At 40.0% G+C, this 18,669-nt stretch overlaps 1 protein-coding gene across 2 annotated transcripts in view; it reads right to left on the bottom strand.

The window, feature by feature from the left end:
• Positions 1–18,669, bottom strand: part of tet2 (tet methylcytosine dioxygenase 2) — a 28,979-nt gene that overhangs the window by 5,456 nt on the left and 4,854 nt on the right. For both annotated transcript variants that reach the window (XM_034602086.1, XM_034602096.1), the window contains exons 2-7: positions 2,143–5,121; positions 1,971–2,061; positions 1,771–1,864; positions 1,460–1,668; positions 1,161–1,311; positions 339–428 (exon numbers count right to left, since the gene is read on the bottom strand). In XM_034602086.1, the coding sequence (XP_034457977.1) occupies positions 339–428; positions 1,161–1,311; positions 1,460–1,668; positions 1,771–1,864; positions 1,971–2,061; positions 2,143–5,077 (3,570 nt within the window). In that variant the 5' untranslated portion in view covers positions 5,078–5,121. The remainder of the gene's footprint in view (positions 1–338; positions 429–1,160; positions 1,312–1,459; positions 1,669–1,770; positions 1,865–1,970; positions 2,062–2,142; positions 5,122–18,669) is intronic.

Below are 18,669 nucleotides of genomic sequence, written 5' to 3'. Positions count from 1 at the left end.
AACAGTATTAGTTTACGAGGGTCACTAAAAAATATAGATGGGATGTTTCACAAAACGTCTTTATCATGCATTTATTTGTAGAAATACCCAGTCACTTTGTTAGGATCTGATTGTTGTCGGCATGCAAGTTACATTTCTTTGTATGTATGCATTTGTATTAAAACCCTACATTTGATGAATTATATGAGATATATTATATCATTATTTTAATATATTATTTGATGACTGATACTTTTGAGGAGCAGGGTATTCTTTTTCAAGTTTTGTTGATTTTAATAAATCATTAGAATGTAGATTGGGATTAGTAAACAGCATGTGTAATGTTCACATATACTCACCTGGTTTCCATAAGCTTCAGGTGCCAAGTTTTTATACAAGGGACCCAGTAAGGTTGCCAAATTTTGCAAGTTGTGATCAAGTCTCTCTTCCTGAAAGAAAAAAAATGGCAGTCGTAAGTTACTGGAATGGAAGTTTTCTGGAAGCTGGTGAAAGGAGAACTCAGACAGCAGCTGATGTCTTATGCAGAAGGTTTTAATGTAGACTTGATGCATCAAGGAGACCAGAAGGAGGAACAATATAACAATGCTAACAGAGCAACATGAGCAATTGTCACCCCCAAGTCTCAAGATGTCTCCCACAGCATCCCCATATATCTCCCTCTACTTGCGTCACCCATTCCAACAGCACATCCATGAATAGCTAGAATTGCTGTCCCTCTCCATGTTACATGTAGGTGTTCGCATCCTATTGGATAGTTAAGCCTAAAACATGCATTCCTAAATCACATTTGGTCCTTATGTCTTTCCACTGGTGAAATACGCAAAAGAGTTGAAGTTGGTGGCTCTCTGTCTGGCGCATCTGAGTTAGATATGAAAGTCCCTCAACGTAGACACTACAATGTACTGTTGTTTGGCCCTTTATCTATAACCTGACCTTGGGTACTGTTTAAAGAGAGAATGGAGTATCTGTGGAATTAGACAGGCACTATTCTCCTGTACAGATATGATATAATATGTAATATACAATATACATAATATTTAGTGGCATATACAGTAATGTGTGAGTATGGTAAAAAAAATCCTCAACATTTACTTTAACATGTTTATTTAATGTATCCATTCTTCACACTTAGACTACTATTGTAAATCTAGATGAAATACCTCCTTCACATCATCTCCTAGTAGCTTGAATTTCCTTGGGATTTTGCTTCGGGCAAATTTGCATCCATTGTAGTACATGCTCCAAGAGCAACCAAAAGAGAAGGATGCTCCACAGGCATCAGGGTTTAGCCCCTGGCATGCACAGGTCCTCCTGAAGGGGGAAGACACAAAGCTTTAATTTGTCATTTTTGTCCATTTTAAATCCGTGGTAGGCAAAAGTAGTGAGTGAGGATCAAACAGGGAATTGGTACCCTTTCAAGTCTTTGGTACATGTACCATGTATATTTGAAGGTACTTACTCCTCATTGAGAGCGCAGCGTCTCTGGGTGAGGGCTCCATGCTTTTTTAGAGTTTCACTTAGCTCGAGGTAGAGGCGGTCAGCTATATTGGGTAGAATGCCCTCCCAGACCAGGATTACCACAATGATGCAGGCTGTCTCACATGTGTGAGCAGTACGTTCCCGCACCAGCACCAGTAGCTTTTCGTCTACACTGGATCGACGAATCACCTGAAACATGATCGGTATTTTAACATGTGCACATGCAGATATTTGAGGCAAATACATGGAACCATACTTACTTCTCAAATTAAATATACAATCAGTTCTTACCCATTTGGCTATGGGGCACCCCTGTGTACTTTTTCCTTCCTTGCCGGTATATATTACTTTTTCAATCCTGAGTGCGCTACCAGTGAGACCAGACCTTCAAAGAAGAATATGGGCATTAAAGTAAATACAGGTACAATAGTGCACAGTGGTTATAAAACACACAATTAACATTTTTTCAAGAGGTCTAGTTTGTGGCTAACCTTTTCTCCATCATCTCCCGTATACCAGGAACAGTAGGTGCTGATCCCAGGTGAGTGTAGTATGGGCCTTCATCCTTCTCACTGATTTGTTCTTAGGTCATAAAGAAACATGCATTAATATTTACACACCAACTGATCAATCATGTTTAAACACAAACATAATGAGACTTACCAACACAGTGACAGGATGCAATATCATATTGCGTTTTCACGGGGGTATCCAGTAGATTCTTTATAGGTGTATCCAGCAGCTTCATAGGTGAGTCCATAAAGCTCTGTAGGAGGTGTTCCTTCTTAGGAGTGGAATCATGTGGTTTTTTTGGAGCTCCTGGGGCTGAGGCAGCTGCATATGATTCAACTCCACCCAGGTCAGTATTGGTTGAAAGGATTGTGACAGAGCCAGAAGATTCCACTTTGACATTGTTTGCTGGATTGATGACAAGGGATTTCTTCTCAAACACAGGTGAAAGCTGGTACTGCCTCAGACTTTGTTCCATAGAGGCCAAGATGCTTTCCTGCCTCTTGCTCTGAGCACACTGGGATTGTTGATTTTCTTGCTTGACTTGTATTCCACCTATTCCTGCCTCTCGCATCTGTAACTGATGCTCCTGCTGCTGTGAACAAGGGAGATCAAATCTGGTACTGTTTTCCATTTTCACAGCCCTGAAGCTGTTCATGTGGTCACTAGTGCTCTGGGGAGAATGAACAGGGCCCTGACGCTCCTGCCTTTGTAACAGGTGCATACGCAGGGCTGCGTGCCTCTGAAAGTCTCCATGGGGACTCACAGGTCCCAGAGGTAAACGAGGCCCCCTTTGGAACTGAGTGCATGATGTCTGCAGATGCTGTTCAGTTTTAGGATACATTTGTGTTGTTACCTGTTGGTTTAATGCACCTTGTGGTAAATGAGGTTGTGACTGTGTAGAGGTCTGGGGAAAGTCTGTGTTGTTTGGCTGGTGGCAGTGGTTGATAGGCTGCTGTGGTTGAAATTGCTTGAGGTTACTGCTGCCTGAGTGTGGTGGATATTGCCGTTGTTGTTGTTGTTGTTGTTGTTGTTGTTGTAATTGTTGCATTTCTGTTGAGTTGTTGTAACTGAATGCTATATGGTCAGTGTGCTGATTATGTTGGTTGTTGGGTTGAGCAGGTTGAAGCTGCTGTTGACCTGGAGGAGGCTGACTACGAGGTCTGTAATTGGTAGACTTGGGTTGCCCTTCAAATTGTGGTGGGTGGGACAATGGACGCTGAAGATGACAGTGCTGTTGTTGCTTTGTTGTTGAAAGCCCAGGTGACAGTATATCCTGCAGGTCAGGGTCTTCACATAAGTGCTCTGACTGCATCTGGGTGTGGTAGTGGCTGTCTGCTTGCCGATTTGGGGGGAAGTTATGGTGCTCAGGCCTTTTCTGGGGTTGCTGCATTTGAGGTGCTTTAGCATTTGATTGCTGACACTCAGGGGCAGTGTTGTGCTGGGCTGGCACACAGTGAGTTTGGGCTGGTAGACAGTCATGTTGTTGCTGCTGGAAGCTGTTAGACCCCTGACTGCTATCTCTGAAAACTCCCTGTGTCTGGAATCCTTGCGGTGAATTCATTTCCAACATCTGGCTGTGAATCTGGTGGTTAGCTGCCTGCTGCTCTGACTGAGGCTTAGCAGAGTAGCCCCTCCACATATCCTGCTCTTGAGCCTGGGGTGACGGGCCATTTCCAGATTGCTGGGGAGAATGTGAAGAGTTCAGCTCTATCCAGCCTCTCTGGTGGGGAGTCGGACATGATGAGTTAGCTCTCTGCTTAGACAACGTGTTCTCCATCCCATTTTCTAATCCAGGATGACATGGCTGCTGGAGACTGGGCCCCATGGGTCCCATACTATCGTCTCTATGTGGCTTCTCAGCATTTTGTTTAAAGTCCTGGGGTTGCATCCGGAACTGATGGCCCCCATCAGTGCCATGATGCTGACCAGACCTGGGTCCCTCACTTTGTCGGAGCTTATCTATCCCAGAGCTAGGAAAGGGGTCATATCCACCCTCCTCTGGTGTCTGTAGAGGAGCACTGCATTCGAGAAAAGAGTTCTGAGTAAACCCCTGGTTGGCTTTCACATATATACCTTGAGGATTTGTGTCATCTGGGTAACACTGTGGGCCATTTGGATGTTGTTGTGAGCTGTTGGCAGTATTTGTAGGGGACATCATACCAGGCAGCTGACCTAGAGGCAGCTCCTGACCAGAGTAAGAACGTGGCCGCTGCTGATGCTGTTGCTGCTGGTGTTCTGCTGCAAAACTGGTTGAGTATCCATTCACTACATAGTTGACAGAGTTGTAATTTTTACTTCCTTCAGCACTGCCAGATGCTCCAGGCTGCTGCTGTTGTGAGTCAGGCATTTGGTCTGAATTGGACAACCCTGAGGTTAAAGAGGGGTGTTGAGCACCTTCACTGGGTATCTTGTTTGCCAGTGAACCATTGACAGCATCAAGGTTTGAGCCAGGTGTTTGTTGTGCAATTGAAACTTGCTCAGGATAATACTGAGACAAAGTTTTCTCTAAAAGGTCACCTGGAGTGCTCTCTATGGTTGAGGAAGGCGATACAGCACCGTTTGGAATTGAAACTTGTTTATTCCTTGGTAGACAGAAAATATCGCCATTTGGAAAATTACAGTTCCTCTTGTCTAACTTAACTTCTCTATGTGGGGCCTTGCATTCAAATTCTGTTGCCTTTGTCAACTCAGGAAAGTTTCCCAACAAACTAGAGCTCGTGTCATCATTTCCTTGAATCTCAGTGTCTACTTTAAGCTTTTTGGTCTGGTGGACCAGTAAAGATTGCTCAGTGAGCCCATGCTTCAACTCTCCATTCATCAATTCTCCATTCATCATGTAGGCTCCTTGATCAAATAGCCCTTGTCCTGAAGCTGGGCTGTTGCAATTATCTCTGTGCCTCTTCATGGAGTTGGCACCTGTATTAGGCTTGTAATGGTTCCAGTTTGTATCCCCAGTGTTCTGCAGAGAATCTCCCTCTGAAGACTGATCTCCATTCTGTAATTTGTGTGAGATGTTTCGAGATTGGCCAAATTGTGCTAATATCAGACTTTCTTCCGCCTCATGTCTGGCCTGTTTTGTTTCCATCTGGCCGGCTCAGAGTCCATCCACAGGGCTGCCCTCGGTCTGTCCTGCAAGGCACAATGTAGGAGATACATATTTAGTTATTTCATCGTTCAAGCAGAATTAACAAAATGTGATCCAGTCAATTTGTTATGCTGCATAGCCAATATAAAAAAAGTGCTCAATTTAAAATGAACATAAATGATCCAGGACAGGGGTGTTTGAATATTTCATTGGAATATGGAGTAAACTTTTTAACAAATGGTTTATTTGTTTTAGTACCAAAAGACAGAATATATTAATCAAAACATAAGTATAATTGATTTAAGACTGGAGGACGTAAGGTTCACGTCACAGATGGTAGATGGGAGGAGGAGCTGGCTGCTCTTCAGCTGTTCTGTTGTTGTAATGACCATTGCCTCATTGTAATGTCAAATTTGCAAATGCAATTAAGTTCTCAAATTTGAGGCCTTTGTTAAGGGCCATACACTAATTACAAGCTTTGGGTAATGAAGTTATGACTACAAAATCTTAACCCACCCCAATGTCTGATAGACCCACACATATCTAAATTAGTCCATATGTCCAGAAAATGATTATTATGGTATTATCAAATTATTATTACACATGATACACCAAATTTTCTAAAAATTGTATTTGGCATTTGTAAATATACATTAAAAGGAAAGCTGAAAGAAAGCTAGCTTTTAATTTCTATAATACAATACGATTTCTTCAGAAGGTTAAGCCGCAAACTGAGCTTATGGTTTCATTTTGTTTTCCCTGTGCTCCCTGCCAAAAGCCAATAGATTCCAGTGATTCCAGTAGAATATTGATTTCTCTCTGCCGCCCTTCATTGTTAATGCATGTCACATCCGCAGCATCTGCAAAACAATTGCACTGCACAGGCACAAAGAGCCGCAGTCTAATCCATCATAATTATGAGCAACTCCCTGCAGATGCTAAAGGAATGGGCAGCTGATAATCACCAAGAGGGGGCCAAGAATTATTAAGTGTTAAAGTAAAAGAGTTAGTGTTGGGCATTAAAGCTGGCTGACAGAAGATGGCAGCTGATGGTACTGATACTTCAGATTCATGGTTTGCAGGAGATGAAGGCAGTTCAGATCGTCTCCTTTTCTTCAGATGGTTACATTCGTATCTTGTCTACATCTCGGTCAGTATACGGCTTAAATGTATTTACCCGATTTCAACTCTCTCCACTGTCTTTAACAAATATTTTCCATTTAGGTTGTTCGGTAATCAATATCAAATGTAGTGTGGACTGCCATCTTTTCAAATGCTCTGTGCTTGTCCCTGAGGGTTATTTTTCCTACAGATGTTCAACACAATAAAAGATGCATTTTCCTGACTTTAATTGGTGGTTCTTCTGCCTACGTACAAGCCCCCTGCAGCTTCTCAACCACCATCTACTCTGAGTACTTGAAGTCTGGGTTGAATTGTAATGTAATATGAAACCCAACAGAGTTTAACAGCCTTAATTTTCACAATTTAATATATAAAATGATGAATTAGTTGCCCATATTTAACCTAATTTAAAACATTAAACAAATTCACAGAAAATCCACATTCACATTTCTCGTTTGTCAATTTTTAAACCTTTGCAATCAGGTTGAATAACGTTAATTGATGGTCACAGATGTAAGAGGTGATGAAGCACCTTTACTGCTGTGGTGCAATATATGCAGTATATGAAAGAATTTTACTCAGGGAAATTCAGGTTTCAAATATTTGTCTCTAAGACTTGGGCCAGTATATAATGTAAGGAAGTGGTTATAACTAACCTTTCCTAGTATATGTTCCTAAAAGTTCAACTCAGCTAAATATTTTGTGTGTAATTAGAAAGTAAATAATGTCTTTGGAGCCTTTAGTGAAGCCTTGGGTCTCAATGGCCGGCTGCTACGGTCAAAGTGCTACACAACCTTTGAAAACATAATTGGATCCAGCTTTAGATTCCCATAAAAGTCCTTCTTATATAAACCACCTATAAGCTCACTGTAGGCACTGACTTTGAGTTTTTTTTGGGGGGGGGGGGTCCAAATATTTGAGGTATATGGCATGTTTTATTTGGCATAATAGTGCCTGATTGTCACATCTGGAACCAGTTATAGCTGCTTATGATTCTGGCAAAAGACATGTTTTTTTCAAAGGACATGTTTCATTCAAAGCTTGATAACCTATTTAGAATATTTTTTTTTTTTGTGTATGCTCAGAATCACTTTCAACCATAAAATGCATGGACTCAATTAATCATCTAATGTACAGGCTACAAGGACTGTAAACAAAGGTAGGATTCAATAATGCTTTGCAATTCATGGAAAAGTCTGAAGTATAAGTGAATTTGATTTATTTAGATAGGTAATATAGGTTAGAGAAATGTGTGTCAAATAACCCACCTGCAGCAGAGATATTAATTTGGGGCGATTTACTTTTGAAAAGTTTTCATTTCATAAAATATTTCAACATACTTTAATCTTGTAGAGACAACATGGATTCCAGTTGTCCTTAACCACAAAGTTCAACCAGGACAAGTGGACCAAAAAAAAAATCACTCCTATGCAATTGTAGCCCGGTCGACCATCTGGATCACGACCATCTACACAGAAAACTGTCAGGCTCAGCTCTGCCCAGGCGAGCTGGTCAACATAATGATCTCCTTCCCTGTTTCAATCACCCCTCCAGGACATTAGCAGCCCTCCAAACCCCCAAAGTTAGAGTGCTAAATCTCCCACTAACGAGCCAAGCTGTTACAAGGGTGTCTGGAAGCTCCCACCGTTGTCACAACAGAGAGGCCAGCTGCCTGTTAGCAGGTGGAAGAGAGAAGCTGCACAGTGAAAACAAAGACAGCTCGCAGGTCAAACGTTGGAGAAAATAGTCCGAAAGGTGTTCCATCTGCAGTGAGGAAAGTGGGCACATCTTTCACCCCAGATATTTACTTTCCTTATTAGAAAAACTGCTTTTTAACTTGATGAAAACGTATTTTCTGGGTGTTAGCCTATGCAATCAGACAGGTTGTCAAACAAGAGAATATAAGAGAAATGTCTAAATCACAACAAAATGGAGAATCCAACTGAAGTCAAAAGCTGTTAACACATCACTTTAATAGAGCTATCATGCATGGACCATTAAATGGATGTATAACAAAACATGCAGATAAAATATTCATTACATCTTTTACTGATTAACCCTGTATGTTATTGTTTCTACATGTATGTCATTATAAAGATAAAAGTGATAAAGTTTTTAAAAATTGCCCCTAAATGCTACAGTGTGATTTATTTTTAAGGGAATATCTGTGTTTTTATTATGAAATAAGAATCTGTGGTCAATGACTGTGGGTCTATTCCAAAATTACAACTATAAAATGAGCTGTATTTATGAAATATGAACAATAAATAAGACTTCCATTTGCAAGTTATATTGAGACAGTGCTGGACCATGAATTTCATGAGCTGCTCGGGCAACAAGTTGCAAAGTTAATCTCCTTTTTGCTTCTGTCAGACACAGACGGATGTAAAATGCCACAACGGGATCCCACCACCAGCATTGTAATCAGAAGTGACACAGAGCCTCTTTAGGATTATGTCAAAGTTATTAAAATTGAAATGTGTGGGGAGTTGAATTCATTGGAGGATTGATAAATGGTCTTTGCAACCAGAAGGCATCTTTATTCATACACACATTCAGACATTATCATTTGCAGCAGTTCTTCTTATTTTTAAATGTGCTGTTTGGACAGACCAAGAAAAGTGACTGACAATGATTAACAAGTTTTCCATTGGCCAACATTTCTATCAGGATTATTTCTGCTTAAATATTAACTGAGGGTGTTTTCAGTTAGAGGACACCGGCTTTGTACCGTGCCTGAGTATACTTGTGAATTTAAGAGCCATTGTTAAGTTGTGATTGTATAATTTCTCACATTTCAAACAAGCATTTAATTTCTTCATTAGATCAAAGAAATCCTTAAACAACGATGTCTGAACTGGATGGTCAAATAAATGGGATGTTACATTCTGAATAGCAACCCACTTCACAACTTTGGTAAAGAGGGTCATTTTAGTTTTGTATTTGTATTTCAATTTTCTCATGAAGTTAACTCTCTATTAAAACATTATTCTAACTTGATTTGCTTTGAGAATAAGGTTTAAGCTGATACCCCCACCTTTTTTGCACCCTCACATGAAAAGCATCTGATCCCTGAAAATGAAACAATGAGATAAGCGGGTGAATACCACTTCCCGACCCCATGTGACTACTCTTTTGTTTTGTCTGGCCCTCGGTGCAGTCTGTAAATCAGTAACTAAGTCAGGAGGTGAACACCAGTGCTAAGCTGTTCTCAGTGCAGCTCCAGTCCTAAGGGACAGTCCAGGCTTTACAAAGGACCGAACGGAGCCAAGCAGCTTGTCACAGTTGGATACACCCACACTGACAACAAAAAAAATCTTTGCAAACCCAGAACAAAGCCAGAGATCCCAGCTGAGCGTGCGTGCGCCTGTACACGTACAAACACACAAACACTCACACCAATTACGCAACGTTGTAAGTCCAGCTTTGAAGGTGCTTGCTTTGAGACATTTGGAGTACTGGCTGCATTCCCTTCATTATTTATATGATACAGAGGGAGGTCTATTTTTGCTCTGGAAAGTAGAGCAGAAAACTAAACCAGAGGCACTGTGGTGTTGTGAATGTAGAGGGTTTGCCTGCTAGAAGTTATGGTGCTTTGATCTATTTTGGTTTTCTTGCAAGTAGATAATGTCCATCAGGGAAATGAGCATTCTGTTTCAGTTCATGATATAACTCGGCTTGTTTGGCTCGAACTGGATTCCCAACAAAGCTTCCTTTCCCTCCAGATGTCAGTTTCTTTGTCTCTGTAGGCTGTTGTTTGGTTTCCCTCTCTCTCCCTCTCACAGAGCCTCACCTCCAGTTCTCTGCCCTGTAATTACACCCCAGATTCTTCTGTACTCCTGCCATTCATCTACTTCCTTCCTGTCCAGTCCATCATAATAGTCCGTGTAGTTATGAACCTGGCTGCTAAGTGCTGTTGTAGAAATCTAGACAGTCATTGGCCTATAGTTACAGCCTATGCATGTATTTGTTGGGATTTATGGAGGGTCAGTTGCTTGCGTGCTTTGAAGCCTGGGGGCAAGGATGGACTATTGGACACAGTGTGATCAGTGTTGTAAAACAATGGACAAGGTTTGCACAAGACTCATTTAACGGCAGTAGTTAATGCACATGACAGAGTATTATTTTAACAATTGTCTTTTTTAATATAGCTTTGCTCTACCAAACACAAAAGTAACCAACATGTTTCAGTATGTCCATTGTCCATACAAGGCTGTAAAGAATCAGCTTGAAATCATAGGTATTATGGATACTTATCCATATCTACTCCGGTCGTGTAAAGCTTTATCATGTGTAACAAAGTTTAATCCACTGGACACACACTGTGTTTTTGTTATTCCCAGCAAGAGCCAGTGAAATATGAGAGCTGCCATAGTAGATGGGTTCTATTTGGCGTGACTTGGCAGCCGTATGTGACATTCACCGCTAACGACAGCTGCTGGGAGACTCAGGTCTGTGCACTTTCAGGTTGAGGCCTAGGCAGCTGGGCCAAAGAGCCCTGCTGTTGAAGAGAGAGAGAAGGGGAGATGTAGAGCAGCCCTGTAAATCAAACACACACTTGCCAAGGCACACCCCTGTTTTGCAGAATAGACTCAAGAATAAGCCATACTCTCAAGTGAACATTTCCTTTTCTCTGCTGAAATGGGCCCATTTGCATGTTCCTGTTTGAAAGATAAGAACATGGAGCACGCATCCAGTCCAGAGACTATAAATTTTCACAGCACTTAGTAAGTAAAACCCATATGAAGTGGGTCACAACAAAGTCTCTTCATTACAAACATACATATTGTAATCTGACTGAAAATTGTCACTTTTAATGAACTGTAACTTCATTTCTACAAGTCTGTACTAACCCATAGAACTACATTAACACATACTGTATAACATTCACCTAGCTTGGTCTGTTAGCAGTCAGTGCCAGCAGTTTAGTAAGTTCTAATATCAAGTCAACAGTAACTATCACTTGCTATTCTTAGCTAGTTTGCTAGCATTTAGCCACTGATTCCACAGCATTGCTAACTCTTGTATAAGGCCAAGTATTCAAATTGTTTTCATTAAAAAAGGAGGATTGGGGATTGTTATTAAACTGATCCAAAGTTAAATCCAGTTTTGATATTGATTTGATATAACTCAGACTTTAATTCAATTTATATGAAAATAATAATGTGAAATAAAAGGCAATTTACTTGGAAGAACTATTAAATCAAAGAGTTATTTAGGCCTCTATTGCATTTCATGTCCCAACAAAAGTAAAAAAGAAAGTAGTTCTACATTTTTCAACATAGTGGAAATTTAAATATGGCAAAAACAACAAATGTAAATTGTATGAGCCTAATTTGAGCCACTGTGAAATTTACTAAAATCCCTCTCTTAAATTTTTAGAGATGAACTAATCTCACATATCTTACTCTAAACATAAAGATAAAGCTTCATGGAAAAGGAAAGAGGTTAAACAAGTCCTTGTTTGGTAATACAGTAATGTAATGTAATATGATGACAGACTGGAGTTAGACAGTTCAGACTGCGAGTGAAACCTTACCCTCAGAGACTTCTACCAGTCTAATTAGGTCAGATGACTTGCATTCTGCAGTGTTTTAAATCCCTCCCGTAAAATATAAAGCTGGATTCGCTGCTCCGCAAACCTCATGACCTCTGACAACATTTTCACAACTCTGCATTCCAGCTGGCTATGTAAATAGCAGCAATGTAGGCTCAAAAACACTGCACATCCACTTCAGGACCATTTTTAAATCCTACACTGAATTTCTGCTGTTGCCACTGTGATCTTAGCGCTTAGACTATACCTTCAAACTATGTATGATTGGTCCAGTTTTTGACACCAAACCATTTAACAGCCTGAAACACCTCTTTTGACAATGACAAGAGGCTCTTTGTCATACACGTGTGCCTGATTTAAGGCAGTGTTTGATTATCCTTTCAGACATCTGTGTAGAACTTGAATTATGACAACTCATGACATATGGCTAGCATGTGAACTGAGGGGGTTTACTCCATTGGACAGAGTTTTAGGGAAAACGTTAAGGGGGGTGGACTGCAAAGTCTGGAAGGTTGTAACACACCAAGTCATAAAGCACAATGGGAAGTAAAGTGTTGGTAGCTTGTGTTCTTACTGACGGTTTAAAACTAATCAGGCGCGGGAGGACACATGTTCATCTTCTGCATCGCACAGATTCTTGCAGTCAGGCCACCTAACACTTGTGACTACAGTGTGCCACATGTCACACACATGCACTGTGTACAATGCAATTTGTTTGTGCTCTCTGTCTATCCTTTTTTCTATCAGTCTGAACATATGACACCCTCCACCCTGGCTGCGAAACAGAAGCGCCCAGTGTCTGCAGTCGATTCTGTAATCCTCCAAATTTACTTGGCGGGTCAAAATTTGTTCTGAGTGCCTTGATCTTGTTACAATTCTGTCACGTTAAGAACCTTCACAACATATGGCATCGATACACTCTTACAGCAACAGCCACTGACAGAGGAAAAATTCAAGAAATCCAACATGAAAGTGAAATCCGGAACAAAAAACCCATAAAAGTAGACCACACACACACTGGTCGGAGATCTTTGCCATTTCCTTATTTATCAGATCAGAGAGACATGTCGTTTTATTCTCCCCTCAAAGGAATAGTTTGACATTGTGGGAAATGGTGTGTTTGCTTGGTGTTGAAAACAACACTACTCTCATATTTGTTCCAAAAATATGAAGGTTCTCCAGGAATTCACTGCTTGCAGCCAAGTAATAGCTCAGCACTAACCCCCAAAAAACCACAACTTGCCATTTGTTACAACTTTTATTTGTGTACAGATTAAACACAACATTTACTCGAGGAACCGATAAGCTTTATAACTTTTACGACCTTTAGACAGAGCCCGGCTAGTTATTTTTCAACTTTTTCGAGTCTTTGGGCTTTTGTGTGTTTACTGAACAGACTTAAGGGTGTAACGATCTAATCTAACTCTTGGCAACTAGATGAAAAGACATATTTCCCATGGTGAACTATTGCTTTCAGACTGAAAGGTAATCTGACATGTGAAGGTGTAGCACTGTTCTAGACAGTTGTGGTTCACCAGATGTTTTTCATACACATATTGCATTAATTGTCCCCAACTGACGGTTGATCTATCTTTCCAAAGTTTGGGGCATACAGCGTCTGTTTTACATTAAGGTGCTGTGATCTTTTGTATCGGTGACTGAATAGATGCAGAAACATGTGTAGGTTATTATCAGGAATACAGAAGCATGAGCATCTGATTTAGTGATGTGACCAGAGTACCCTTCAAACCCAAGTCTAGTTTTAGAGTCAGGTAGAGCAGTTTTGTTTCCTGTTGTTTCTGAGAAATCCTAATCCACAATTATCAGTTGATCAATTCAAAAGTCCTAAGAAAATCTCCTTACATTGTAATGGGATGCATTTCATCAGTGATATTTACATCATCCAGCAACTTCATATTCATTTTCAGAAGTGTTGTGGGATTTTCTGTGATATATATACGTACACACATACATGCAAACTATACTCTTGCCCTTGATTTTCTTTTCGGAATCTGAAGACAAGATTGATAGACTACCACAGAAACACAGAGGACCTACACTTCTGTTTGTAATTTCTTCCCTGGAGAGCATCCTCCCCCTCCAGAAGAAAAATGGATCTGCACAATCTACATTGTTCTTTATGTCTAATGCAAGACAGATGTGGCCTACTTCAGGAGATTCCCAGTGCAGTCTTTATGCTTGCACTGCTTTTTGTCCCTGTCTGCCTTCTTTGATTGTATTTTGACTTCTAATAACTAACTATAGAACTATTTGAGCAAGTTAGTTTGAACTACTCAACATTATTTTACTGAATTGATTTCTTTTTTATTAATCGTAAACCGATAACAACAATTTATGGTGTGCATTTGGGATTTGAGGGAAATCTTAAGCCGCAGATCTAGAGTCTGATTTCAACTATGTTATATGAGCCTACATATTATGTTAAGGGAAATATCAAGGGGTGTTACCTCACCATTTTTTGGCTAATGGTAGCCACATCTACAGAGCTTTGGTTTTGTGAGTTTTAACATTTGATCAGCTATATCTTAACACCATAGTTATATTGCTAGATGAAAACTGTCTTAAATGGTCCAGGTGAAAAATGTAGCTGAAATAGTCAAAAGGAGACACAAGCAAAACTGAAAGGATTGGTGAATTGAGTCTAAGGACACAATAATAAGAAGTGCTGCACTTTTTGGGGCTACTGGTGGACCTACATCAAGTAAAAGGGATTAACAAAGGAAAGACATGAGAGATAATCTGGCACCAACAATAAACCATATTTAAGTGCTCATAGCCATAATTAGGATCAACGTCAACATTAATCCAAGATAGTTTGATAATGATGTAAAGGGTTCAGTGGGCTTTGTCTTTGTGGAACTCAGGAAGTAGTGAGGAGGACATAAAACATATATAGGAGTCTGTGATTTGTGGCAACCTTTAAAAGACCCAAGGACAAGACTGGTTTACTCAGTCTAGTTTTAATGGCGTAGGTTGAACCGGATGAACTGCTGACAGTTGTTACTTGACACTGTTCATATTGTGGATCCAGCATGTTGCTGGCTAACACACAAACCTTTGTCTCAAGGTTGTTGAACTGGATGAAGAAGTTGAAAATACTGATAGAGAATTAGTACATTAACGTATGTTGTAGCCTATTATGTAATTGAGCTTAAAGATATTGCATGTTGTTATGCTTTTAGATTCATGGCCTTAAATGTCAGGAGGTTTGAGCGTTTGGCAAAGGTGAGATGGAATTTAAGGTTGTGTAGATGACATTAGTATGAATAACTCAACAGTCTTTGTTGACAGGAACAAACCCTGCCTCTGTACATATGTGATACAACCTGTTACGCAAGTGTTGTGGAATAACCGCACACACAACAATTGCAAACAAAACATCATCCTTGCACGTACTACTGTAATTTTAAACTGTCTACTTGAATCAGTCTGATCTGTTCAGCACTTTCATTCTTCTGAAACCGCTACTTCAACAGCTAATGAGAGACTAATTCATGTCTTTAATTAAGCATAACTCTTTAACACATAACTGGGTCATGAAATTTTTTTCTAAACTTGACAAAAAACAACAACTCTCAACTCTTGGACTTCAACACCAATCATTCCTGACTTCACTTGGATTTTGGCCTTTTGTCTCAAAAATACTTGATACCTTACACCAAGTCCAGAGATGAAAAGGGTTGTCTGCATTATTTTAAAAGTGTGAATGAATCATTTCATTTCCTAAGTTGACACTTAGTTTCCCACTATTCCATGATTAACCACAGCATCTAATCAAGTTGCAGCAGAGAATCATGAACTAAGAACTAACCTTGAGTTACTGAGTGCCAGTATGACACAAAAGATCGTATTTGCATACAAAAACTATGAGGTGGACTTGAGACTTAAGTTGCAAAACAATTACTATGTCCAACCTCTGGGCCAGTGTCACAGATCATATCTATTAATCATCAGCCTTCCTTCAAATATGAAGGAATTGATGTAGAACGTTTTAAAGAAGACAGTAGATCGACCCATCTGACTCATCCAACTGCCTGATCTAATCCGGTAGTTGTGGTTTTTCCTGTTTAATCACCACAGCCTGGAGGAAACCTTGCCTAACTTTGAAGTGCACTATGCAAAGTTTGCACTCAGAGTCTAAACCCTTTTCTGTGCCTTCAAGCTGCATCACATAGAGACTCTAATGAAGAAATGGGCTTCTGAGCATACAAACCCACTAACCTGTCCCCAACCCCTCACAGTTCTGCACCTTTCCTTGCAATCTGCATGTCTCCTTTGCCCTTCAAACCTTTGTCTACGCAACAGTCAATATATGTGACTAACTTCATGAACTGTGTGCAGAGCAAAGTTAATTTCTTTCAGAGTACATGGTATAGCCATGGCGACCATCTTATGAGCGCTCCAGAGCCCATCTGGTCTAAACATTACCCCAGCATGGCTGACTGCAGAGCAGGCTGCTTTGCTGGGGTGTGCACATGTGCTTTATGCATTGATCCTGCCAGTAAATCAATAGGGCCACATATTCAGGAACCTACATTTGCACTTCTGCAGATCCATCTTTAAAACTGCATTTTAGAAATGTGTTGAGCCACAAAACCTAAAAAAAAATAATGTGTCACTCATTTTTTAAATTTAGGTTGCACTTCTTGTTTGTTGTCTTTAGCTTCTGCATTTATGTTTTCAGCATTAACAAGAAAGATAATGTAGTTGCTCTAAGCTGAACTAGTTAGATGAGAGACTCATTACTTATTGACCCTTTCCTCTTTATTCATTTTCTTACCCACTACAATCTGGCATGAGTTGGAACACTCATACACACAGCAAAATGATGAACAAACATGAATCCCATGTTTCTTTAATTCACCCTCCAGCCTGCAAGTCTTGGCATGTGATTACCCTACAGGCACATTTATATAGCAAATTTTCCCTTTCTTTTTGCATGATCTAAATCCCAACCAGTTTCTAATTAAAGAGGAAGTGAAGGTGAACAGTAAACAGAGCAGAGGGAATCAAAGGAAAGAAAATGAAAACATGGCACACAACATGGTAGTGAAGGACTTCTAAATAGGTACCAGGACATATTTCAGTTTCATGGAAGACTGAGCTACATATAGGAGTTCACTGTGAACAAAAAGCAAGGCAAGATTGGAAATCTCTATTTTCTTTCTTCTATTCTCAAAAAATAAAGCCAAAAATATTGTATAGCAGTGCCTAGAATAACTTTTCTCCTATATCCTCTTTTGTCATCTGGTAAGCGAATGTGGAGATATTTTTTCCCTCATTGGTTTCTAAGCAGCCTGACCTAAGCCGCTGTTGCTAAGCGCCCTCTTTCCCTCCACTGAGTGGGAGTCACGTGACTCTCATTGAATAGAATTCACAAATCCTCCTGGGTGAGGGATATTTTCTGTGATTCATGGCTTCAGCGTAAGGATGTAGAAACCCAGAAGTGCACTTCTTGCTCCACTAAAATTTGTCAGCAAGTACTTACATTCTGTGTGTTGTTTGATATTTCCCTTAAAGACAATATTTTATCCTAATATGGCAGAGCTTCAGGAATAACAAGTCAAATTCTGCCATGTTGATTGGTGTTTCACTGCATCTAAAACTGTATTTGTACTGACCTTACTTCTAAGACTAGTTTTAGTGGGGAGGGTAGTGTATGAGTGAAAATTGTGCATGAATGCTGGGTATTATCCTGCAAGGAGTCTCTATCCATTCAGACTGAGAGCTAAAATCGGACTTGACAAATGCATACATGGATACAAATCCAACGTGATTGTCATTGAGTGGTCCGACTCGGAAGGACACCAGCTGCCACACTCGTACATTCCACGTAGGAAACCTAATATTGAACCTGAGCCACTTGAAGCCCTCAGAAATAGTTAGTGATGTCATTCAAAGCCTTTGGTAGCATTACGCTTCTCAATGACATTCAGGACCAGTTGTCTGTCTTTGTGCTTCTTGTGTAGACAACAAGGGGCCATGGAGCCTAACCTTTCAATGACAGCTCCTAGCAGCAAAATCGTCCATATCTGACAGTCATTTCACAGAAGGCCAAACAGCCATCAGAAGCAGTTGTTTGGATCAGCGTGGTCGCCTTTGAGATAGCTCTGTTATGACAGAGCTTTGCATATCATGTGACAGGGGCATTATCTATTCAAATTGCTTTTCAGATATACATCTAGATCAAGATGAGTTTTGACAGGCTATATTATCTTGAAACCAATGAACCTTTCAGCAGCTTGAAAATGTAACCTCTTCAAAAGTTTCCTCATCATCACATGTTTGATTTAAGTGGAACTGAGAAATCTTTGACATTAAAGTCTTACTAAAGGTCAGATCCTAGCATGAGGTCAGGTCACAAGATGTGTAAGGATTTTGACACCCTATGTTCCAGACTGCAATCTCCACACCCGTCATGCTGTTGTTTTAACAGGCACCTCTGGGCGTGTCCTTATAGTGAATCATTTTGGTCTGCAACTTGTTCAACTTGTTAACGGATTTTTCTTACACCATCTCTTTCAAGAGCGCTAGCTTTGTTTCAGTTTCATTCGCTAAAAGTTTTTATTATTTTTATTATTATTTTATTATTCCTAGAATTGGGAAACGTTATCTAAATTTTGGTCAAACCATGTTTTCTCCCTGTGGAGTCAAATGTGCCTATATTAATGTCTGGATGCGTTCAAATGTTTGTTTTTAGGATATGCATTTAGTTTTATGGTGACACTAACCATACAACTTTACAAATATTGAAGTTAAGTTGTCATACCCCAAAGCAAGAACTGTGAAACAAGGTTATCAAATCATGTGATTGGTTTACAACCACTTTAATCTCCCAATTTGCCACTATTAAAGGCTGTAACCTTCGTAAGAGCTATTCATTATCAAAGTG

The sequence above is a fragment of the Hippoglossus hippoglossus genome, chromosome 1, assembly GCF_009819705.1.
Source record: "Hippoglossus hippoglossus isolate fHipHip1 chromosome 1, fHipHip1.pri, whole genome shotgun sequence".
In the NCBI taxonomy this organism is placed as follows: Eukaryota; Metazoa; Chordata; class Actinopteri; order Pleuronectiformes; family Pleuronectidae; genus Hippoglossus; species Hippoglossus hippoglossus.
The sequence above is the reverse complement of the archived record's forward strand: the minus strand, read 5'-3'. Positions and strand labels throughout refer to the sequence as shown.